Below are 26,363 nucleotides of genomic sequence, written 5' to 3'. Positions count from 1 at the left end.
CCTTTTCTTTCACTCAACGCAACTAAAATTCTAAGTCATTCACTTATCCTGGACTACTGTAGCCTTCTCCAAGTTGGAATTCCGTCGTCGTCTGTCCTAACTAATTCAAAATAATGCTGCTAGACTCTTACTCACTTGCCTCTCCACTTCTGCTGCTCCATTATGGACATTTATGTACTGTACTGGCTTTCAATCTTCTGTAGAATTAAATTAATATCCTAGTTCTAACTTGCAAAGCTCTCAATGACATTGCCACCCTTACATCTCAGCCCTTGTCTCCAAATATAACCCAAAATTCCCCCTTTTGTTGTGCCTATGACCTTAGCCTCTCCTCAGCCTCTCTTCCCTTATTGTATGTCTTTCTCTCCCACATCACTCTCACCCAGTTTTCATACCTTTGAAACCCTGAAATCTCAACTTTAAGGAACATACACAGCACCTAACTCAATTGGGACCAGCTGTGTGTCTTGCTCAAGCTCCATCCTCCAGCATACACAGTTTCACAATGAGCAGCCACCTTACCTTCTGTTACAACTTTGCCCCTTATTCCCTCTAGATTGTAAGCTCTCCTGAGCAGGGCTCTTGTGACTTTCTGTATCTGTTTGTCTGTCCTTATTTGGTATGTCACTCTGTTTATGTAATTGATATATCACTGTTCCTTCAACACCCCCCTCCCCCATTGAATTGCTCTACGAAATATGTAGGGGCAAAATGCCATCGGCATTCTGCCACTGGGACACTTCACCGGTTGTGATGTCCAGTCGAACGTGCACCCGACTTGCCAAACCACATCTGCCGCTCCGTCAACTGCTTGTTTAAATGTCTCTTACAAGACCTCTACACTGCCTACACAGGCCGCTCCGACGCACCATCTTTAAATGTCCCACGCACAACATTTTAAACACCCAGTTATCGGGCACGGCAGACCTGGCTTGTTAGATCGGGTGCCTAGTGGACGGCGGTCGGGCACAGGAGCGGACATCACGGCGAAGTGTCCCATGACAAAATCTCCCTGCGTCTTAACTCAGGCAGTGTTTTGGTCACGGCCATAGGGCTGTGGTGAAACGTCCTAGACTGGGATAGAACGTGGGCAGGGGGAATGCTGACATTCTAAATCCACTGTAGTTCCTGGTCCCGCGCTCTTTTCCCAAGGCATTTACATTAAATCGGGTATCGCGAGGGGCCTCTGCAACTCCACTTACCTTGATTTCAGAAGGCTGCTGTGATGCCGCGATGCCATGTGATGTCCCGTCACATGACCATCGCCATGGAAAAACAGCATCAAATGATGCCGCAGGGTGATGCGGCGTGACATCACGTGACCCCACAGCATCATTTGACGCTGGCGCGAGCAGGGGGGGGAGAGAAGGCAGGGGGGGTGCAACTATAATAGTTTGCGCACCCCTGACCTACCCAACCAGCTTGAATTTCCCAAAATGTAATTTCGTCCAAAAGTAGATATGGTATTTGCAAAAGAGACCCATCGAGCACAGGTTAGCGCTTTTATAAAATGTTATTATAAAAGCAGTTGTTGTGTTTTTTTTTTTATAAAGAGCTCCATTATTACTTTTTGCAACTACAGCAAAACGGAAACAAAAATAGAAGTATGTACAGGAACAAGAAGTTGCGAAAGCAGAAGCGAAATTACAACACTACTGATTAACAGCATAGATCCTTCCCTTTGTTTTAAAGAGGCCGACCTGCATGGGGCTACAATTACTGACTGGCAGTACCATGCTTAAGATCAAGGTGCATTCCAAGTTTTCATGTATAGATATATGGATGAGGTAGGGTGTCTCCGGCTGAACAGCGTTAATTTCAGATCTGTGGACCCCATTTGTCCCCAAAATACTTACTGGGGAAGCTGCTGCCCCAGCTCCCGGTTGTTCAAATCCCCCTGTCTCGTGGGCCAATAGGAAGCTGCGACAAATTACATCACAGCAGCTTCTATTTCCATGTGACTTAGGAAATGTAGCCTTCCCTTTTGTTTGCACTGGAGGGGAGGGACTGGCGGTCACTTCCCCGGTAAGCATCTCGGTAGCCCCCCCTGCTTTGTACTCATGTTTAAAAATAGGGGCGAGGGGGGAAAAACAAAAAAAATCTGTTGGTGAAACTGCTCCTTTAACCCTTTGGGGACCCTATGGACGTAGCTACTACATTAGGGTCTGGGACCCCAATGACATAGTAACTATGTCAGAAAGGCCCTGCTCGTTTTTTCTAGTTCAGATTGTGATCTGTTGCTTAGTGTAACTGAAGGGGTAGACTCTACCCCTTCCTGTCCATCGATGACGGAGTGACCACATGCTGGAAGGGCTGTCATTGAAAGGGTACTAATCTGAAATTGGATCTAATCTATTGCCAAAATCTGACCCCAATCAGGCACCCTCCCACTCCCTTAAGAAAAGTTCTTAATTTTCAAACAAGCCAAAACAGCTTAATGTTTGTTTAAGCATTGTGTAAAGATGCAGTCCTCTCTGCAACATGTGAAAGTTCATACAGTACATAAACATCTAAACATTTTTTATAATAAATGCTGAGGTTTAAAGAATTTTCTCTTGACGTCGATTGGCGACAAGTTTCATAGAATACAATATGTGCAGCTTTTCCACAGAGTCCATGATCAGTGTGGAATTTTATAAAGCAGTTTTTTTGGAAAATGACAGTGAAATATGTGACAGAATATTTTCCACCATGTAGTGGGAGGTTTCGCTATGCTGTATGTTACCATGGTGGGATAGGATAAGGAAGTGCAATTTGTACACGCTCATATGAGGACTGCACTGTTCATCTTTGAACAGTGATACTGTATGTGTTGAATCTGTAGTCCAATCAATTCTCTACTGATGTCACGTGCAATTCTTGGAGTTCCCCATGCTTCGTCTTCTGGAGTGCAATCGTTGGCGTTTTTCATAATTCAGTTGAACATTTTCATCAGATTGACGATGCTTTTTTTAATAAGGAACATCATGGAGGTTTATGTCCAGAATAATAATGTTTAATCTCGAATATGCACCACTATATGCAGAATGTGTTGCTTATGGTTCTTAAGACGCACATTTTGTTGCTGAAGGAGGCGCTCAGTGGTAATATTTCTGCCTTTCAAACATTTAAGCTCATTCGGAATCCCATTATCAGCTCTCCTTGTGACTTTGTGGAATTCACACTGATCTCCCTCTGCCTCGGGCATCAAAAATAAGTTTCAGAAAATGAAAAAACTAAACACTACTGGTTGCATACAAAATCCAACTGGGAACCAAGGCGGACGGGGCATCCCACAGATAGCGATATATAAAAAATTTTAAATTTTTCTTCTCAAAGCGTTCTGGATAATGATGCAAGGCAATTACACAATCTTACATATTGTATTACGGATACAGAATATAGAAAAAATACATTGAAAGCTATTCATGTCCAGATAATGGGACTCGTACTGTACGTGTGACCAGAGATTTTTATTTTCATGTGCTTAAGCAGACACCTGCCAGGACGCAATACAAATTAAGGTAAATATATTGATAAGGAGCAACCATCAATCACATGAATGTGGAAAATGCAGATATACAGTATATCAATGCAATCTCCATGCATACTATGTCTATCTCCTCCTAGAACATATTGCACACACATTCTCTACACACCTGGCCCATAAGTAGATAAGTTGTTGTTGGGTTTTTATTTTTTATTTTTATAGCACCATTTTCTTCTATCAATATTTTATGACGGGCTACTTAAAGCACAAAGCATGTGAAATCATATATGTTTTTTTTTTTAAATAAATCCATTCTAAATAATAGTGACTTTTTTTTGTCTCTTTCTCCCCCAACCCCCCTCCCTTTCATTAAAAATGGCATTAAGCGTTTAAAACTTTTGATTTCTATAGCAGGTTTTAGCCCACCTACCAAGCAGTGAAATAGCTTTCCAACAATTCCCTGTTTTTAATTCATTTGTTGCCAATGTTCCCGGCAGTTTAAACTGTAACAAAAGATCATGTTACCTTGGCAATATGACTGAGGGATTGAAACTGAAAGGTGGCCATTATGTTAGGCACACAATGAGGATTTATAAGAGGAACACCAAACGATTGCCAGCTTAGGTAAGAATGTAGAAATATAGTGTCACATGCTTTACATATATCCGTAACAAAAAATAAAAGGGGAATGTAGCAGTTCCGCCTTTAACTCTCCGAGGCCTCTTAATTACCAATGCAGAATGGATAAACCATTTATCTCCCATGCACCCTTGTACGCCATTCGGTGTGGTTTTGTTGGCTTTTGTCCTGGTTTTATATTTGCGATATGTTACATTATTCAGAACGATTTTTGCAACACTGCTTTCTGGTATATTTTTTTTAGATCAAAAATAGGTTTGTAAGTTCTGACGAACCGGAACTCCTACCTGCACAATTCCATGTGCATACACTGTCAGCACGACACAAGAAACAAATATGAATGATTTTCAAGTGTTAAGAGCGTCTTGTATTGAATATTCAACCAGATACCATTGCCATTGAGCAATTCCTCAGCAGACTCCTTGAATGTTGTTATGACTGGTTATTTTTGGTAAGGGTATACAAATAGTGCATGAAAGTCTTGTGACTACTTGTTTGTTTTTCATTTAAGGACTATGAATTTGATCCTGAAACGTTTTCCAGCAGAATACAGTGTGAAAGTCCAAACAGCGACATCGGCAGATTCAACGGCTTCTTGTAAGTTTTTCTACAGTACATTTTTAGATGGGTGTGATGCAGGGGGTCTTAAGAGCTGAACCGCATTCGATTCAGCTCTGAGGACCCCCTGGCTCCCGTGACACGGGCCTCCAAAGTACCCCTCCTACCATCCTCTACTGGGGAAACAAAATAGAAGTTTAAATCTCCTGCGGGCCAATAGGAAGCTGCAATGTAATCTGTAGCGGCTTCCAATTGGACTGCGTGCCTTGGGAGATCTAAGAACCAGTCCGCAATCTGCAGGCAGCACCTATGGAGGAAAATGTCCGGGGCTGCCGGCACCTCACACCTGCCTCCTCCCTCTACCCAATGTGCCTGGGGCATCGTGGTGGGACTGCTGGGGCATCATGGCGGGGTTGCTGGGGCATCGTGGTGGGGTTGCTGGGGCATTGTGGTGGGGTTTCTGGGGCATCGTGGCGGGGCTGCTGGGAGATCGTGGCGGGGCTGCTGAGGGATCGTGGCGGGGCTGCTGGGGGATCGTGGCGGGGCTGCTGGGGGATTGTGGCGGGGCTGCTAGGGGATTGTGGCGGGGCCATCGGCCTGGGGCTGCTGGAGGAAGTGCTGGGCCATCGTGCTGGAGGATCGTGGGGGGGGATCGTAGTGGGGCTGCTGGGGGAAGTGCTGGTGCTGCCGGCACCTCACTCCTCCTTCCGATCGGGCGCGAGCGGCCATTTAAAAAAAAAATTCGCGCGACCCCCGACCCCGGTTATAACGCGGTTGGATCGGGTGGCCCCCGAGAACCGCGTTCTAATGGGTTTTAGCTGTATTTGTAATATTCTTTGTGCTGGTCTTGACACACAAAACGGCTACATATGGCTGCAGGGTCACAAATACAAAGTCACAACTTCATCTGATGTGGTCAGAGATAAACAGTTGTCAATTGGCAATAATAAATCATTTGTGAAGTTGGGTGCCGACACACCCAGTCCAATTGGGGTTTAGCAGAAAGTCCAGTGTAGTTAAAGGCTCGATGAGAGTGCAGAAAATATCTAAGTAAGTTTTAGTCAGGAACAAAAAGGTAAAAAAATAAGGACACTCCTAGCAAAGTGAAAACATAGAGCAGTGGTACTTCGTGCAAAGTGAATGAATTGTGACTTAATAGAAAGTGGATCAGTTACTAATCAACAATAAAGTGTTCGTAAAGTACTGTGCAGTGATTAATATATTGATATGTTTGTCATCTTCAATGATCAGTGCAATAAACTAAAAAAAATAAAATGTAGCTTTTAAACCCTTTCAGAACTTATGCACAAATTGTTCCGAACGTAGCAATCTTCAGAAACTTTGGGAACGCAGAAACCGAAAATAAGAGGAATAGAAAATAATAAATAATAATAGCATGTACTTGTATAGCGCTGCTAGTTTTTACGTAGCGCTTTACAGAGACATTTTGCAGGCACAGGTCCCTGCCCCGTGGAGCTTACAATCTGTTTTTGGTGCCTGAGGCACAGGGAGATAAAGTGACTTGCCCAAGGTCACTTGGAGCCGACACTGGGCATTGAACCAGCTTCAAAGTCAGTGTCGTTACTCACTGAGCCGCTCCCTCTCCCCAGAAAAGACGAAATATGATGATTATAACATGATTTAGGCAAGACCCATCGTGGCAATCTTTTAGGTACTTTCAATTTTCTCTTGGGATGCAGGTATTATCCCTCCAGATGAATCTTGGAAACGGAAGAGAAAATAAAAGTTGTAATAGTTCTGATGGTACTGAATAAAAAGGTACTTTGTCTAAAACAAATTTTTTAAGTATACACTCACTTTTCAATCTGTATTTAGAAATGACAGGTGTCTGCAGTTTCACCGCCGATGACCCCGATCTCTGCATCTCCTGTGACTTGTCCACATCACTTCCGGTTATGGGGGCTTTTGTTTGCGTCTCACACAATTGATCAGCAAACGGCAACTCAACGCGTTTCTTCCAGTTGACGTAATCAACTGGAACACATCAACATAAATTAGGAGAGAGGTCAACAGAATTAGAAGATGGTGTTAGCGCTTCTGCAACTAGAAATAACTAACAACTATCTGCTGTTCATACTTGAAAAAGAGGCAACAATGTATTTTTCTCTCCGGTTCCTCTGTGTCGGCACATTACATGAGGGAACTGCTCCTCCTAGCTGAGGTAGGACACAGAACACCTGACTCTTTGAGACCTATATAAGCCCCTCCTCCTATGGTCTCTGGTCAGTAGTCCTGTGTTCTATGGTGGAGGTGGACCTGCATTCATGTTTTGTTATGGAGGCGCTCCCAGTGTCCCCTGGTGATGGAGCTCATCTACAAGCTGCCCTGCTGCCACCCAGGAACTGATGGCCATAATATGGTGACTCTAGTCACTCCCTTGCAGAAAGGGCCATAAAAAAAACAGAGTCTTCAGTATAGATTGCCTGGGTCTCCGTGGGTGTTAGACAAGTTTGTGAGTTGGCATAACTCATGGCCCACTTCCAGCAGACACAGAGCCCTGCCTCTGCCCTCACAATGACACGGTGCCCATCGCATGTGTGCTCTCCTCCTTTTCAGATATTCTAGTCTACATTGTCTCTGGTAATGCATCGGCTTCTGGGGATTACTTCTGGTGTCCACATTAACCCCTTCATCCCCTTCTGGCAATAAACCTTATCCCTTACAAGGGGACTCGTGGTAGTACATACAGTATAAGGCATGCACGACCAAATCTAAGCATCTCGGTTGCATGGATTGCAGTGAAAGATTGTTTTTTTTTTTTCTTTCTTTTTTTCTAAAATTGCAAGAAGCAATAGAGGCGGGAACTTCATATCAGAATCTTATGTAGGGATCAACAATCTTGTCTGAATCAATACATTGCCTATGCGATGCCTCATTTGATGCAATGACACTGCAAGCAAGATCCACACGATCAGTAGCGGCACGGGTACCCTTTGGCTGAAACCATTGGTTGGTGCCATACCATTTTTAGGAAAAGCTCTTTTTGGCCAAAAGCTGGAGACTTTAATAAATAGAATATCATGAAGGTTATTTTCTGCTGCAGGACTGAAGATTAAGACAATCTTCATTCAGAAGCCAAAAAAACATAATTTTTGAGGGACCAGAATCTGCAGAGGGCAAAGAATGCTGATGAAGCAAGAGGGCAGAGCCTCAAAGTACTACAAACAGAGGAAGACACAGATATGCCATAGGTCCATCTTTCCCCCAAAACACGACTTTATGAAAATTGTCTAGTCTAACTTCCTGAACCCAAAATACAACAGGCTGCTGGGTCCTTCAAACCGACAGTAGTTATGTAATAGAATTAGAAGAAAAGCCCCACAAAGGTGAGATGATGATAAAATCAATTCTTCGAAACCCACAGAAATTACAAGCAATAAAGTTGTGTCTTTCAGATCTCCAACAAGAAGTGATCAGAAATGAATCCAGGGGGCAAGGCATGGTTTTTTTTTCTTTTCCTCTCTCTAATACTCCATCTTGTTCATGGTCCCCAAAAGAGTATTTCTTCAGACCTGTTTTGGACCTCCAAGGATTTGAACAAGTTCATCAGATGAAAAGACAGCGCAAGACTCTCGTGTGTGTGTGTGTGTGTGTGTGTGTGTGTGTGTGTGTGTGTGTGTGTGTGTGTGTGTGTGTGTGTGTGTGTGTGTGTGTGTGTGTGTGTGTGTGTGTATATATATCATAATACTGAGTTAAGTTATGGTGAGTAAAAAAAGTGACAAAAACCCTCCACAGGAAAGCAAATATGCAAATACAACTGTATGCTCATCTGCATGTCTTAGGCAGGTCTGCAACCCCGCCTTTCCCCATTATCACCCAGCATACATTATAAAGCTTAAGGCTATAGGGAACCATGTTAAAAATGGTTTTTGAGGCAAAAAGTGACACTTTGTGCTCATTTGCATGTAATTTCCCAGAATCCCTTGCTGCAGTGGAAGTGCTGTATGCTGGGTGATAATGGGGAAAGGCGGGGTTGCAGACCTGCCTAAGACATGCAGATGAGCATACAGTTGTATTTGTATATATATATATATATATATATATATATATATATATATATATATATATATATATAAACAAAACAGAAATAATAAAGGAGCGCCTAATGGAATAACCTGCCTAACCGTGAGTATGTAGCCAACTGTGTTAATACAACCTATGGGGTGGCTAAGGTAGGAACATATAAAAAAGACCCTATGTAGCTTTAAGATTAAACATATAATAACAATAATGATTTTAATACAAAATATACATGTCAAAGATATTAATAGAAAAAAAAAAATATATATATAGGAAAAATATATAATAGTACCAAAATGGTTAAAAAAAAAAAAAATTAAATAAAAAAAAAAAATTCCTAAAACCTTAAAAGTCACAGAGTCCTGTTCCAGATTCATGCATCCAGGTATAGGCAGCCCGTTTGCAAGGGATCACAACTCCCTAAGGATACCTATGAAAGAAAAGAGAAAAAAACAGGCGCACACCTAGTGCATTAAAGTATAACAATGATTTTATGGAACATTAAAAACAGACAAATGCCCACTCACAAGTATAACGGTTTTAAAATGCAGTTATGAGATAGGCCCTCATATGCCAGTGGTAGCGTTCGAGCCAGCAATGGTGTCCTCTCGTGCGCGGTCTCCTTCTACCGGAAGTGACGTTCACCCGGTCTGGTGTCCCGCAAAATGGAAGTCCCTCCAGGAAACCGAGCCCTCGCTTGCCTGCTACTAGCTGCTGCACCACCAAGGGAGCCAGAGATGTATCCACTGTTCTGTTTCGCTGAGCCTCTCACAATCTGCGTTCCTCTCAATCCGCAATAGTGCTCTCAGTGGGAATAATGCCTCCTCTGCTTTAGCCACGCCCTACGCGTTTCGTCATCTATGATGACTTCTTCAGGGGATACCCATTGGTTGTATCCCCACAGTATTTATAGCAAAGGTTCATTTGCATATATAATTAAAAATAATAAAACAATTAAAACATTAATGACACACTTTGAACTAGTCCAATAATTCAATGACTAGTGCTACACAAAGGACAAGTTATGAGGACCGCACTGTATTTCTGGAGAATTTTAGAACTCATATGGTATCGAAAGAAGATATAAATGTAATATAATTCTGTTATAATGGATGTACCTATTATATATATATATATATAGAGAGAGATAGAGAGTTTTATATATATATATATATAGTTATATATACAGCTAAACCCCGTTATAACGCGGGTCTCGGGGTCCACCCCGAGACCACCGCGTTACTAACGGGGTCGCGAGAAAAAAAAATGGCCGCCGCGCTTTAGCGCATATTCATCCCGCGGGACAGGAGATGGGAGCGGGGATGTCCCTCCTGTCCCCGCTTCCCCCTGTCACCGCGGGACAGGCCGCGGGGCAGGAGATGGGAGCGGGGATGTCTCTCCTGTCCCCGCTTCCCCCTGTCACCTCGGGACAGGCCGCGGGGCAGGAGATGGGAGCGGGGATGTCTCTCCTGTCCCCGCTTCACCCTGTCACCGCGGGACAGGCCGCGGGGCAGGAGATGGGAGCGGGGATGTCCCTCCTGTCCCCGCTTCCCCCTGTCACCTCGGGACAGGCCGCGGGGCAGGAGATGGGAGCGGGGATGTCCCTCCTGTCCCCGCTTCACCCTGTCACCGCGGGACAGGCCGCGGGGCAGGAGATGGGAGCGGGGATGTCTCTCCTGTCCCCGCTTCACCCTGTCACCGCGGGACAGGCCGCGGGGCAGGAGATGGGAGCGGGGATGTCCCTCAGGTCGCCGCTTACCTCAGAACCATGCTGCCTGCATGGAGGTTGTAGCGGGGGGTTTCTTCTCTCCACCGCTGTCCCCGGTGCTCCCGCTGCCTGCGCGGGAGGAGGGGGGGGAGCGGGTGGTGGTGCTGGTCGCGGCCTTTCCTCTGCTCCGACCCCACCCCCCGTCTGTGTAGAGTGAGAGAGTGTGTGTGTATGTATATGGGTGTGTGAGTGTGTGTAAGTGTCTGTGAGTGTGTGTAAGTGTCTGAGTGTGTGTGTAAGTGTGTGTGAGTGTCTGTGAGTGTCTAAGTGTGTCTAAGTGTGTCTAAGTGTGTGTGAGTGTGTGTAAGTGTCTGTGAGTGTGTGTAAGTGTCTGAGTGTGTGTGTAAGTGTGTGTGAGTGTCTGTGAGTGTCTGAGTGTGTGTGTAAGTGTGTGTGAGTGTCTGAGTGTGTGTGTGTAAGTGTGTGTGAGTGTCTGTGAGTGTCTAAGTGTGTCTAAGTGTGTCTAAGTGTGTGTGAGTGTGTGTAAGTGTCTGTGAGTGTGTGTAAGTGTCTGAGTGTGTGTGTGAGTGTCTGTGAGTGTCTGAGTGTGTGTGTAAGTGTGTGTGAGTGTCTGTGAGTGTCTAAGTGTGTCTAAGTGTGTGTGAGTGTCTGTGAGTGTGTGTAAGTGTCTGTGAGTGTGTGTAAGTGTCTGAGTGTGTGTGTAAGTGTGTGTGAGTGTCTGTGAGTGTCTGTGAGTGTGAGTGTCTAAGTGTGTGTGAGTGTCTGTGAGTGTCTGTGAGTGTCTGTGAGTGTGAGTGTCTAAGTGTGTGTAAGTGTGTGTGTGTGTGTGTGTGTGAGTGTGTGTGAGTGTGTGTGAGTGTCTGTAAGTGTGCGTGAGTGTGCGTAAGTGTGCGTGAGTGTGCGTGAGTGTGTGCAGTGTGTCAGTGTGTGTGCAGTGTGTCAGTGTGAGCAATGAGCAATGAGCAGTGTGTGTGCAGTGTGCAGTGAGTGTGTGCAGTGTGGCAGTGTGAGCAATGAGCAGTGTGTGTGCAGTGTGGCAGTGTGAGCAATGAGCAGTGTGTGTGCAGTGAGTGTGTGCAGTGTGCAAAAAAAAAAAATGTAAAAAAATTTTTTTTTTTTAAATTGAAAATTTTTTTTTTTTTTTTTTTTTTTTTTTAAAACGGGAGCCACGGGAAAACCGCGTTATAACCGAATCGCGTTATAACGGGGTTTAGCTGTATATAGTTATATATATAGTTATATATATATATATATGTATATATAGAGTTATATATATATATATAGAGTTATGTATACAGTGTTCGACAAACCTATACATTTGCTCGCCCCGGGCGAGTGGATTTAACCCCCGGGCGAGTAAATATTGGCCCAAGCAGCACACGTTTGGTACTAGGTGGCGAGTAGATTTTTTGGTGATTTGTCAACCACTGGTTATATATATATATATATATATATATATATATATATATATATATAGTTATACGTTACCGTTCCAAGGATTGGTAAACAAGAGACAGCACTCAATGTTGAAGATCAAAGTGTATTAGTGAAAGCAAAAATACATCCAGAAACCCAACGTTTCGGTCCTACAGAATGGGACCTTCCTCAGGGTATCCCCCTGAGGAAGGTCCCATTCTGTAGGACCGAAACGTTGGGTTTCTGGATGTATTTTTGCTTTCACTAATACACTTTGATCTTCAACATTGAGTGCTGTCTCTTGTTTACCAATCCTTGGAACGGTAACGTATAACTACATTCTCTATATGGGACGTGCACCTGTGGCTTAACAGCACCTATTGGAGTGCCAACTGCCTTATCTGACTATATATATATATATATATATATATATATATATATAGTGTTTTTTTTATATATATATATCAGTAATAAAGACAGCGCCCTTCACACACTACACCCAAATTGCTGCAGCCCTGATCAAATGTGGCAAGATGTTGCACCCAGCACAGATGCCTATTAAAGGTAAAACATGCCAATATGTTTGTGGTGTGAAACAATTATAAATACAATTATAATAAATGAAATGCCCAAAAAATAAAAATATATAAAAAACAAAAAAGTGTGCATAAAAATTAAAATTAAAATGAAAAAATGAAAAAATAAGATAGTCACACTAGTGTGACATATGGACTAAAAAATATATATTAAAAAAAAATGTGGATGGAGCTATATGGCTAATAATGTAGGTACCATAAAAAAATAGTGAATAATTATAAAAAATGAACCAAATATTAAGGAACACTATAAATAAAAATGATGATACTTAAGTCCATAAGAGTCCATGGAAAAGACAATATATAAGTCCATGCTGCTTCTTCTTGGGCTCACCAACCTCCCAATGTACCTATTAGAAAAAAAGAAGAGAAAAAGCGCCCGATCCTTGTATAAAATCAGATATAAAAAGTTTTAATAAATCATGGACAGACAAATTCCAGTGAGGGAGCAATGGCGGCCGCACGGTACTGACAAGCTTCGTTTGAAATGAAGTACATCCATCTCGGTGATTGCGGCAAAAGCAAACGTTTACCTGGAGCCATTTCGGACGCAATCGTGCGGAGGTGACCGTGGAGTCTTCAATCTGGTGCATGGGCTCCTCCCATAACATGCCTTATTTTTATTGACAAAGTGTGAGTGTGCATTTGTCTGTCCATGATTTATTAAAACTTTTTATATCTGATTTTATACAAGGATCGGGCGCTTTTTCTCTTTTTTTCTAATATATAGATATATATATATATAGTTATATATAGTTATATATAGATATATAGTTATATATAGTGACATATAGATATAGTTATATATATATATATATATATATATATATATATATATATATATATATATATATATATATTAGTAATATATTTGTGGTAAGTTATGCAGATACAGAAAAATCAATCAAACATGTTTAAGGTACATGATATCACTTGAGTAATCAGCTGATTCCCGCTTCAATGTGTGACCGCCGTCCTCTTTATATTCTGCTCCGGTCGGTGAAAACGTTCTCTTGTTCGAACGGCCATAAGATCACTCATGGCACCAAAACCAACCACGCAGCGGAAGTTCACCTCGGTAGGATATTGGGAACCTCAGCGAATTAATGGAACAATAATTTCCACTCTATAGGGTTCAAAACCCACAATACTAGCCTCCGCTCTAGGTGCCGCAGTGCAAACCACGGACGTCACTTGCCTGATGAACTACCTTGATTGTTGCTCGGAGGGACCAGTTATATGAAAGAAAACGGTTTAGAAATTGTGAGCCGACGGGACAGTTCCTCAAGATTAAAGAAAAATGAACACTGTTCAGCCCTGGAAACCCCCTGCTTCAATCCTATAATAAACAAACTAAAACCATAAATGAAACCGGTATTGCTGCTTTAATGTGGTAAATGTAAATAATGGACCTCCTTTAAAGAAAAACAATTACAAACGTATTGAAGTACTTCAGTGATTTTGAAATGTAGATTGTATGGTAGCCAAATGCTTTGAAAAAGACTGTAAAACCGTATAGAAACAACTTCCAAATGTCTTTTGTGATGAGACGGTCTTTTTTTCGGGTTCATTTTTAATTCTCTTCTTTGTAAAGTCATTGTGAGGCAATCATTATCTTGCCAAATAAAATTAGAGTACCTGGTAAAAACAGAACAAGAAAAAAAACCGTACAGGAATAAAATAAATATTTTGCTTTTGAATGATTTTTTTTATTTTTTTTTTTTTTTTGAAAGACATTTGAAAAAAATATCATTTTCATTGTTTATCATTTTTCATTCTTTAAAGTTTCCAAAGGGCAAGCTATCAAAATATTTATTATTTTATACTATTTTGTTTTAAGTCAGTATTTTTTTTAAAGGAGTTGACATTTTATGTACCGTGGTTAGTTAAGATTTGTAATATATTTGTATTCTTTCAAGAGAACATCCAAACAAGAAAAGAATGGGTCTTAGTAAAGAGAATTTGCTGTTGAGAGGATGCATTGTACGGAACACAGAGGCTGTAGTTGGCATCGTTGTATATGCAGGTGCGTTTTGTAGAATATATATATATTTTTTTTAAATAACGTATATGAAAAAGACGGATTGTAATAAATTGCATGCTTTTGTCATGAACAATGGGGGATATGTATGCAAACTGGAGCACTGGTGCAAAACCCGGAACAAATTGCACCATTTTAACACTGCATGACCGTCAATTGTATCAAGAAACTTTGCTTAATGTTTGCACTATGAGTATTTTGGAGAATGGTTAGAGGCATTTAGGGGAGGATCATATCAGGGCAATATTATGAGATACATCAAATGTGTTTCCTATAGCTGCTTACACTTTCTTGTAGCAGGAAGATCTTTTGCCGGCTGGTACAACTCCTTTCTGTCTCACTTGTTCACTCCCAGTAATCAGGCTTACGGATCCCCATAATTAAAAAGAAGTGCATATAGTGTAAAAAAGTGTACAATTTAATATGCATGCACGACCTGGAATCACACTTGCAGAATTTAGTCTTTGGTGCCTTTAAAAACTTGCAGTCAGCCACGGTGACCTGTGCGGGTTCATACTTCCGTATCCGACTTCCTGATGTGTTAATCCCTGCTGCTAAGGGATGCGGTGGTTTCTTTCCTGTAGTGCCACATACAAAATAATAAACCATATTTAGTAGTATATTACACACACATATATTTTGCTGTTCGCAAATTGATGCAGGTGCTTTGCTGTGTTCTGTTTGCACCATTTTGATACATATTTCCCAATGTATGATATGCATTTTCCTGAGAACTGCTCTATAACTGGGTCTTTAATGACGGCAGCGTTGAAATCACTGATTATGTTGCAATGAGTTTTGTTTCTTAGAAGAGAGCACCCACTCAGATAATGAATTTGGCAAGCCTTTAGAAGTACGGTATGTACTTTGAACCATATATTATAATTTACCAAGATTAGCAGAGGTAGAGCGATGGTATTTCTGTAGCACTACAATTTTATTTACAAAACCTAAAAATGTCAACTCCTTTCTGGGAAAAATAAAAATCTAATCATGATAAATTTGTGCTTTGTTCAAGTTCTTGACTAACCTTATCATATGTTTAAATACATATTGTACAGTGGTATCCTTATTTGTTACGTGCAAATATGTGTCAATCATCTGCGTGTGAAGTGTCTTATTTGTCCATCGAAGGCTTCGTCCATAGTGCAGGCTACAGTGCGACCTATGTAAGCAGTGTAGAGGTGCATAGTGCGCGCGTGATAGCGCGTGCACGATAGCGCGTGCACATGCGCTACAGGGAGAGTGGCGCTTCGCAATACAAACAGGTTTGTCTTGCAAGCGCGACGCCGGGAGGGGGAGGAGCGCGGAAAGCTAGCGCGTTCTACTATGGATAAAGCCTTACTGTTGTGACTTCTGAGACCTAAAAGTGAAGGCGTTCTGTCTTTTTCAGGTCATGAAACCAAAACCATGCTGAATAATAGTGGACCTCGGTATAAGCGCAGCAAACTGGAGAGGCAGTTGAACACTGATATACTGTGGTGTGTCCTGCTCTTAATATTGATGTGTTTAATTGGAGCCTTTGGTAAGTGGAATCTTAAAGCAGCAACAGCGGATTTAAAGCAGCAAAACGTGTTCTGTCTTGTATGGATTTCTAAAATCGGTTCTGTAGTATTGGATAAGTGACCGTTAAATTTTATTTTAAAAAAATAATCTACTCCATGCCATTTTGTATTGTATTGTTTGTCTTTATTTATATAGCGCCAAAAGTGTACTCAGCGCTTCACAAAGAATACAGTACAGGGAATTTTAAAAATATATTAAGTGCAGCAAAAATCAGACAATGGGAAAGGAAATCCCTGCCCCGAAGAGCTTACAATCTAAGAGGTTTGAGGGGAAACTTAGAGACAGCAAGTGAGGGAATAAGTGCTGTAGGTGGGTGTGCTTGGCCACAATGGGTGGTATAAGTGACTGTGGGACAATAGCCATGAGTGCAGGCTATTGGGATGCTTGATTTGTGGGGCAAATTTTAAGGTTAGTCAGTGTTAAATGGAAAGGTTAACACCATTTAAAGGGGAAGAGATGGCAGGGAGGCGTAGGTGAGATCAGGTGTGTATGTCTGGCTTCAGGCTTAGGGGAGATCCCCAGCAGCAGGAAGGAGTAGATAGAGGGTGTGAATAGAGGATTTGTGTGGGTGTTTTTTATTGAGGGGTAAAGAAGATGGAGATATATGAATAGAGTTGGAGACATGGGGCTGGTAGAAAGAAATGTGTATTTTGAAAATAAGTGAAGTCAGAGCAAATATAAATAGTAGCAGCATCATGGCAGCAGTAGTTTAGTGCTGAGATGTGTGGTCTGGGATAGAAAATGTCCACCTTTCCAGTGTAGTTCACATCCAGGATTGAGGGCTCGTAGGTGTTCTGTAGTCCCTTTGTTTCCCTCCTGTTGAACTCCCTGTTAAACTCGACCATGCCACATAAAACTGGGCCACTTTGAATCTTGGGCTGCTTTTCACAGCTAGGGCTGCTCTGGTTGCTCTTATAAAGGCCTAATAAGTCACCTGACAGAATTTACTTTTAATGAGGTTTAAAGCATCCTTTGATTTCTATAGCAGGTTTTAGCCCACCTCCCAAGCAATGCAAGATCTTTGTAACACTTTCCTGTTTGTGATCATTTGTTGCTAATGTTCCCAGCAGTTTGAGCTGCAAACTGTAATAATAGATAATGTTACCTTCGTAATATAATGATACATTATAGCTGCAGCGTTCCAATGCCTGAAGGATTGATTAAAACTGAAAGGCACACAGTTAAAAATTTTAACAAGAGCATGAAATGATTCGAAGCTTAGGCAAGACTGTAGAATTATACATTGTCATATACTTTACATACAAGAAAAGAAGAAAAAAGGGGAAAACGTGGTCTACTGAAGGGGTGTGCAAACATGCTACGCCCCCTGTTTTTTCGGCTTCAGTGCTCGCCCCCCCACCCCCCTCTTTACCTAGGAACCTGGGTCAAATGACGCCACGGGGTCATGTGGCGCCAAGTTAAGTAAGTTACAGAGGACTTGCGTACTCCCCAGCATTTGATTTAAATGCTGTGGCGGAGAGTACGGGGCCTCTGCAGCAGGGGACGGGGGGAGGTGAAAACTGGAGGTCTACTGCATACCTACTACGATTGTTTGCTTGTCTTTAAAAGTTGCAATCCCCCATTTTTTTTAAACCCCATTTTGTTTTTACGGGACGGGGGAGGGGCCTCCCTTAACTGAACCACACAATTTTCAGCTCTGAAGTAAAAGAGTTTAAATCTCCCTTCAGGGGAAATACAATGGCTGCCAAATCTCTAGCTACACTAGGATGCTGCAGCATCATCAGTTATGGCTTCCTATTGAACGGCCATTTTAACCCCCCTTTAAACCAGGAAGTGATACCGGTAATGTCACTTGTACGTGCCTCAGAAACCAGGGTGATGCCTGGAGCTTAAAATAGTGGTGTCCAACTCTGTAGGATTCCCTGGTTTCAATCTTGTAAAAGAAAAAAAATGTTAGAGGGCATTGCTGCTTGTGAATCCTTATATAACTCACAGCACTTCACGCATTGAAAGAGGTATTACTCGTGTAGAAAATGGCAGAGACTGGTGAATTATGTAATGATCCGTATCTCTATATCCTTCGTTGAGAAAATAAACTTAAAGTAGCCAGAGTCTGACACATTATGTCCCTGCTAATATTTATTCTCCACATTTATAATCCACAGCAGTTACCATAATAACGATCTCCAGAGCGCAAGGGGGTATATGCACCACTGAAGCCGGCAATGGATGGACTCTGCCATAAAAAGCTGAAACATTTTGTTTATCAGCAACCTAAAACACTATTAATATATGCAGCTGAAATACTTGTGTGCCAGATTTAATTGTTATCTCCTATATTTTTGTACTACTTTTGTGACAGGTGGGGTCTTAAATTGTGTAATGCTGATCAGCAGGTGTTTGAAAAACCAAACTCTTAATTTTTTTTTTTTATTTTTTTTCCAACTATATACTCCTGTATAAAAGTTGCAGGAACACATAGAACCATCTTGAACTTGTGTTAGCAATGAGTTCAGTTGGTTCAAACTAGGAATTTATTTCTTCCCTAGCAGGCAATTATTTTGAATAATCTTTGTAGGTCTGGAAACATGCCACTGTTTTCACATACTCTGAAAGGGGTAAGAAGACGGGGCAGGAAATTCCACCTAAGGCTGCGCTTATAGTGTCGGCTACGTGATGTCAGGCTACGGTCGCTGGAAAAATCAAATTGAGATGACTTCCAGCGATCGCGACCAAGCTGTTCGCAATGCATTTGTTTTGACGCGACGTCACGGTCGCTGGCACTATAAGTGCAGCCTTAAACTTGATGTTACAAATATTGCCAGGAAAACGGGTGGAGAAAGGGGTAAAAATGTATTTGATAATTACTACCTGCGTCTGGACTACCTGTGTATGCCATCCAGGGCAGCCAGACTTTTTGGAAGTTATGGATTTTCTTTTTTCTTTTAAAGAAGGCAATAGCCTAATTATGCCATAGTTAACATGTACCACTGTCCATTAACAGTCCTACATGTATATTGGACTGCACTTTAACTATTCTTTTAAATGTATGTTAGCAAATTTAGATTTGAACTCATTTATATTCTTACACCCACATGTTCTTTTCCTTAAACCAAGGTCATGGAATTTGGTTGGCTGGCTATTCTGAATCGCCGATTTTTGTTGCACCAGAGTCCGGTGGACAGCATACACCTCCGGCACTGGCAGGCTTCTATATGTTTTGGACAATGATAATAGTGTTGCAGGTAATCTTGGTGACCTTTCAGCCCTCGATCTGCTTTATATGGTCCTGACTAAAAACGTAACACATACTTTCTGTTTTCCAGGTGCTGATTCCTATCTCGCTGTACGTCTCAATTGAAATAGTTAAACTGGGCCAAATCTACTTCATACAGAATGACCGGGATTTCTACTGTGAAAAATCTGACTCCGTGATAGCATGCAGAGCTTTAAATATTGCGGAGGACCTTGGACAGATCCAGTACATCTTTTCTGACAAGACAGGAACTCTTACTGAAAACAAGATGGTTTTTCGCAAATGTAGCATTGCTGGTGTGGAGTATTCCCATGAAGAAAATGGTAACCTTTTTTGCCGCTCATTTATTTCTGCTCTCTATTCACACGTTCTTTTCACACAAGCGGTGTGCTTTCTGTTTAGAGGCGCTGTTTGCTTAAGTTTGCAAGTTATTGTAACCGAGCGCAGGTAGGCGAATACAAATGTTACTTTGCTGCTATAAAGGCATGCAAATGGGGTTGCATGTGGTGTTTTTGTAAAGGAAGTTATAAGTACGTTTTCATTGAAATATCTTACAAACTGACTTTTGTTTCGACAGCCAAGCGGTTGGAATCCTACCAAGAATCTGATTGGCATTGTGAGGACATGTCGGATGCTGCACGTGTCTCCCGATGCAACGTATCTAAACCCAAAACTCACAGCACCACGGTGGACGGCAGAGCTGTGAGCAGCAAGTCTTTGAACAAGCTCTCTGGTAGTAGTTTAGCCTTGGGTGGAGAGGATGGTGATAGAGCCGTCTTCCCACCACACCCCAGACATGTGGCTTTTAGCAGCCCTATGGTACGTCAAACCTGTAATACATAAAATACATAAAGTCTTTGTGTTTTGTTTTATATTTATGTTGTTTTTAAAAAAAAAAAAATTAAATGCAACATACAGGGTACGTTTAAGAAATAACACAAGTAATACACATTGTCAATACAGGGGTACGTGCAAGAGATCTGAATGCAGAAAGTATGGGAATAGGATCCATGCTTTAAGGAGTTTTTTACATTACATAGTAATGCCTATTCTAAGCAATGCATTGGGTAGCAAACCATAAATGGGTCTATTGGGGATGGTGGCTAGTGGTCATGAAACGGTCTTTGAAGTGGGAGAGTCTGGTTGGAAACCCAGTGCTAGATCCTTGAGAACTAGATAAAATAAACGAAGTGGTGCTATTCAATAAGACACAGAACCCCAGCAAGCTCTATCTGCTGGATATAGACCCACTGTGGTCTTTCTCCCTCCTAATAGAGGTAAATGAGAATTTTAATCCTAATAGAGGTATATTAGTATTTTATCTGGTAGTGTTAGGACTTGCGAACGGGTGTCTGCCTTGACGTGGCTCGCAAGCTTACAACGCTTTGGCCAAAGGGTTAAACTAAATGACCCTATTTCAAGAGAATATATAAGTATTTTACTGTGTTTCTGTCATGTTGGATGTAGCATTGGGCTTCTCTGTCGTCTATTCAATAAGACGCCTTATGGCGTAACCTAATGAATCAGCTGTAAGTTTTCATTCGACATGGGAAGGTGTGTCAAGTAATATTACCGTTTAGTAAATAATTCCCTTTATATCTTTGCTTCTAGAAACAAAAATGTAGATTGTAAGCTGTTCCGGGCTGGAAATACTTGTGCCTGTAAATTCTAAGTGCAGTCATTTGTATTTATTATGTGGTGCTTGTAAGGGTGAACAAAAGGTGAGCTTAATTGGGGAAATGCACGGTCAAAAGTGCATGAGGTGTAGCAGATCTTGATCCTTATCTATTGTGCTGTGGAGACGTCATCCCATTCATTTTGCATAGTCCTGAACTCTTCTGCAGGGTGCAAAGCAGCTTAATTGAGCAAGGGGAAGTTGTGTACCTAGGAAGGCTACAGAAATGCTTCTTGAATGAGGTTAAATGAGACTTTGAGGGGAACCCCCCCCCCTCCCCTCCAACCACCTTTCTGAAGAACATGCTGCACTCTATAACAATACTGATTTTTTTCTTTTTGACCATAGCGAAGATACAATTTTATAGCAGTCACAACACCGAAGCGATTTCCACATCTGATATTTATTAGTCTTCACTCTGTTACGCTCTAACACAGGGGGGAGCTCAACTCCAGTCCTGAAGACCCCCCAACAGGTCAGGTTTTCAGGATATCCCAGGTTCAGCACAGGTGACTGAGCCTCTGATTTGAGGCACCTGTGCTGAAGCAGGCATGTTCTGAGAAACTGACTGGGGGTTGTGTGGGGGGGGGGGGGCAATATTTATAAAATGTTTGGTATTTAATGTTTCCATAGGGAACAAATGGTTTGAAGGGATTTAAAAAATGTTTTTCAAAATTGTCTACATGGTATCCAAGTGTATGGGCGTTTTTATTTTTTTTATTTTTACACTTGAGGGACTACCATAGGCAATCAGGTAAGAGTCTCAGAAGTGCGCGTGCCCGTAGCGATGCCGCTACCATGAGGTCGGCCTAAGAACTCTTGTTGATCAGTTTAAATGTCAGTTTTGGATATCAAATGATGACCTTCCTTGTGGCATGAGGCTGACTTGTGCTTGTGATTACATTCACATTACATTATTCCACTTGCATGCCACATTCCATTCCCTGTCAAATAGCAAGTTTGCAATTTGAGATTGAATACAAGTTGTGTTATGACTGCTAATAATAATCACCTCCTTTTCTGTGGCGTCCCCTGGTAGGAAAAGGATGTTGTACCAGATCCCTGGCTCTTTAAGAAGTTTTACCAGATCACACCTCAGTCCCTATCTCTGTCTGATCAAGCTGAAGAATCTGCAGTGGAGACATCTTATATTGTGGACTTCTTTCTTGCGTTAGCAATCTGTAATACTGTAGTGGTTTCCTTGCCTAATCAACCACGCCAGAAGGTAAAGTGAATGCCTGTGTAATATACGTTGGAATCTTATATTTAAGTGATATTTGGTCTGTTCAAAAGGAAACTTTTTATATTTGCAAGTTATATTTGTTATGTGTTGTTGCATTTCCATAGTTAACAAAAGTGATAGAAAATTCTACATGTGAGAAACTCAATACACCCATAAACTCGCGTGTGTGGGATGGGTAACTTTATACTTTATTTATTTTTTAAGAGGCAATCATATGAACTAAACATGCAGAGGTACACCTGTAGCGGTATGCTACATTAATTGCTTGTGCCATTTCTCAATAGGTTACGCACTGCAAAGAAAATTCCTTTGTGCCTTATCTTCACTTAAAGGGCAGAAAGGCAGCTGTTTCATTGGGAAATATCTTCTCAAAATAACTTAATAGGACTCAAAATTAAATTGTGAGTCAAGTTTTTAATGCATCTATTTTTAAAGCCACAAATGAACCAAAAGTTCCTTTTAAAATAACTACATACTTCTGCCTACGTATGTTTAAACATGGAATATATATATATATGCAAATGTAAATACAACTGTATGCTCATCTGCATGTTTTAGGCAGGTCTGCAACCCCGCCTTTCCCCATTATCACCCAGCACACAGCACACAGCACTTCCACTGCAGCAAGGGATTCTGGGAAATGACATGCAAATGAACACACACTGCCACTTTTTGCTTCAAAAACCATTTTTTAACATGGTTCCCTATAGGCTTAAGCTTGCTGCATGGTCACAGCTTTGAGCACAGCCAGGGTTAAGGTGCATATATATATATATGTATTTTTAGTTTTAGTTTTTTATTATAAACGGATTAGATTATTAAGAGTGCTGTTAACTCTAGTAGCCCAATTAAGCTCACAGACCTTTTTGTGTGTATTACTTTGAAAATATTGTGGGTGTATTTTTATTTTTATTTTTTAACTGCAACAAAAGCCTAAAAATGCCGATACTGGTCCATAGCTCTGCCTACTCATAATAATTGTTGAATCACATCATAAATTGTATGCTACAGCACGTTCATAGCCCTTAAAATCTTGAAATGTTTAAATATTCTCGGTGATTCCAGAGCGGTGTGCTTTGGTTAATAACCTAAATTATATCTTGCTGTTCTCACACTAATAAAGAAGGATAAAACACACATTTGTTTTAATAGGTAAGAATGCCATCCCTAATAAGGACACCAATGAAATCCTTGGAAGAAATCAAGCAGATGTTCCAGAGGTTTTCTGTCCGTAAATTGAGCTCCTCTTCGCTTTCAAGTGGAAAAGAGTCTTCAGAAAATTCCAATAATTTTGTCAGCAAACTATCATTTTTTAGCAGAGTGAAGCTGGCTTCACCTGCTTCTGATGGAGCTGACCAAACAATTAATGTGCTCCAGGCTACTGCCAGTCTGGACTCCGCAAAAGAACTTGAGTTTGAGGGTCTGGAAAAATCCTCCAATGATGATGTAGATGGAAAAGCATGTGAAGCGCTTAAATCTGCCGCATGTGAGCTGTGCTATGAGGCAGAGAGTCCGGATGAAGCTGCACTGGTTCATGCCGCTAGTGCTTACAAATTCACGCTACAGTCACGGACGCCAGATCACGTCACAGTGGAACTTGGCTTCTTGGGACCTTTAACATTTCAACTTCTGCACATTTTACCTTTTGACTCTGTGAGAAAAAGGATGTCTGTAATCGTTCGCCATCCCATGTCCAACAAAGTGGTGGTATACACAAAAGGAGCAGACTCTGTTATAATGGATCTATTATCTTTGGCTTCTGGGGGTATGTATGCACTTTGAAACCCATGTAAAACTGTTTGCACCTCTTTACAGTTTATTACATGCCAATAAAGTGACTGTTTCATTCTTCCCCCGCCCAGAAGGCCTTGAGTTAAACTCGTATAAAGTCCATATCGTGCCCCGTGAGCATGTTCTACTTTTTAAACTTTTTTTTTTTTAATACCTAGTGTTGACAAATGCCTAACTTTTGAACGCTTTAGTTTCTCATCCTTAATATTGGAAATACTTATTTGGAAACTGACAAAAAGCATTTCGAGCAAAACAAGAAAGTTGATCAATGAGGAGTGTGACTTTAAGAGCCTGTGCAACCATAAGGTGGCATTTTATCCAACGCGCTAGCTTATATTCTCAAAGCTTTACATTTGTAAGTAAGATATACCCAAAACCTACACATGGGTAACCAGTATTCAACACATTTACCAAGAACGCAGCAGGTCCTTGGCACATGTTAGCCAGAGGGTGACGGATGGAACTAGTTGCTATGAATTTATACCCAAGTAAATGAAACCTTAACAAGTTTGTTATATTTTTTTATTAGTTAGTTGGGATGGGGGTATGAGAGGGAGGTAGATCCACCTTCAAAAGACATTTACTTTGGGGCGCTCCTAGAGACATGGTTCATATTTGCTACAGCAACCCACGGTAGCTTAGTACATATTACAACGCATTAAAAAGAGCGTAAAGTGTGTGTGTGTCTGTGTCTTAAAGAAATGCAGTAAATATTTAATACTACATAACTGACATATTTAAAAAAAAAAAAGAAAATAACAGGATTTTTAATGTATTTCTACTTTAACACTGGACTGTTTTTAATTGACATAGGTGAAAAGTACCTCCATTAGTGGGTATACACTGAATACTGTGGTTCTTGCGGTATAATATACAGTTAAAGCTTGTGCATACGTTTACGAGCTATTAAATTTTTTTTTGCCATATTTGTTCTAAACTTTGCATGCTTGTTGTAAAATGATGAACATCCTGTTTGTTCTGAATGCCATAAATGTTCTTCAGTTTGTGTTATTACCTTTGCCTTACCTGCTCCACCAATCCGAAGTCAAACAGATATCGGCAGATATTATTATAAATTGAATTTGCAAATCTCAATCTGGCAAACATTTTATTTCAATGGGATTTGGCCATATTGTGTTTTTTCAGATAACAAAACCGAAATGCTGCAGAAGAATATCAGAACATTAACACAGAAACATTTAGATGAATATGCTAAAGGCGGGCTCCGCACTTTATGTATTGCTAAGAAGGTAACTAAATATGCATTTGTATATATTTTTTTTTTTTTTACAAATATCTGTGAAGGGAGGTGTGCAAAATGATTTGCATCAAATGGAGTAAAATGACACCAATTGTGCATTCTTGAGTAATATCGATCACTATTGTGCAATTTTCTCATGTTCTGTTCGTAATACAGTACGCTGGTTTGTGTTTCTTATATCTGGCCCTGAGCCAAAGACCTGTTGAATTGATGCAAACTTCGCTACATGTCATATTATTGCTCCAAGCTCATCCTCCCCAAACTGCTCCAAAACCACTCTTAAAATGGAGCCATTTGCTTAATTTTGCGAGTAATGCTCTAACTGTGATGCTTGACTCGCATCCCCTTTACACAAACATAAATTGACAGGATTTGGAATGCGAAAATGCCATTTTATTTTTTGCAAACAAGAGTGTGCTGGGCCTTGTAAGATCACAGTTAATCATGTTATCTTGTGACTCTTTACTGATGCTCTGTGCTTGGACATGGTGGAAAAGGGATTCTGGGTATTTGTTATTGGCACAAACCTGATACTAGTAGAATGCATGTAGTCCGTTCAAGAACCTGTATGCAAGTCTACTAGCCTAATTGAAATGGCAACCTGCCTGGATCCAGCCACTGCTTCAAGCCGTCATTAAATGTATGTCTAATTATGGACATTTGGGAAAGACTAACACAACTTCCATTGTGATATTTCTTGTTTCTATAGTTCCCTCCTGAAAATGAACATTCCCAAAAAAGGAATTTGTGTATAACTACATACAGCTTATGTTTCATTCATGCATATCATTTCCAATTTGTCTATTACTAATTACCTCTGGCGGTCTCTAAATAGCAGAAGGCACAAAACTCCTACTGGGTAAAAAGACTTCCCTGCTTGTTTTCAGTGGGGGTTATAGAAGGCAGATGCAACACCAGCTGATTTTGTACCATCGTAAAAGTATTATTTTGCCTAAGAGTTTATCCTAATACTGTATATTTTTTCTTTATTTTTCCTTTGTTGAGGGAAGAGATTTCCTTGACTATATAAACAAAAAAGAAATTACCACAGCAGTGAAGTTAATCAACCCTAAATTCTAATGTTTCAGAGCTACAAAAATGTAAATTGTTCTTGCAGGGAT

General features: G+C 41.0%; 1 protein-coding gene across 2 annotated transcripts in view; it reads left to right on the top strand.

Moving 5' to 3' along the window:
- ATP10D (ATPase phospholipid transporting 10D (putative)) overlaps positions 1–26,363 on the top strand; it is a 127,985-nt gene that overhangs the window by 73,258 nt on the left and 28,364 nt on the right. Inside the window, exons 7-15 of one of the 2 annotated variants that reach the window (XM_075566971.1) lie at positions 4,620–4,705; positions 14,368–14,474; positions 15,883–16,014; positions 19,134–19,261; positions 19,343–19,595; positions 19,850–20,091; positions 21,987–22,172; positions 23,343–23,955; positions 25,128–25,231. In XM_075566971.1, the coding sequence (XP_075423086.1) occupies positions 4,620–4,705; positions 14,368–14,474; positions 15,883–16,014; positions 19,134–19,261; positions 19,343–19,595; positions 19,850–20,091; positions 21,987–22,172; positions 23,343–23,955; positions 25,128–25,231 (1,851 nt within the window). The remainder of the gene's footprint in view (positions 1–4,619; positions 4,706–14,367; positions 14,475–15,882; positions 16,015–19,133; positions 19,262–19,342; positions 19,596–19,849; positions 20,092–21,986; positions 22,173–23,342; positions 23,956–25,127; positions 25,232–26,363) is intronic. The other variant, XM_075566980.1, reaches the window with a different exon arrangement.

The sequence above is a fragment of the Ascaphus truei genome, chromosome 1 (genome assembly GCF_040206685.1).
Source record: "Ascaphus truei isolate aAscTru1 chromosome 1, aAscTru1.hap1, whole genome shotgun sequence".
Lineage (NCBI taxonomy): Eukaryota > Metazoa > Chordata > Amphibia > Anura > Ascaphidae > Ascaphus > Ascaphus truei.
The sequence above is the reverse complement of the archived record's forward strand: the minus strand, read 5'-3'. Positions and strand labels throughout refer to the sequence as shown.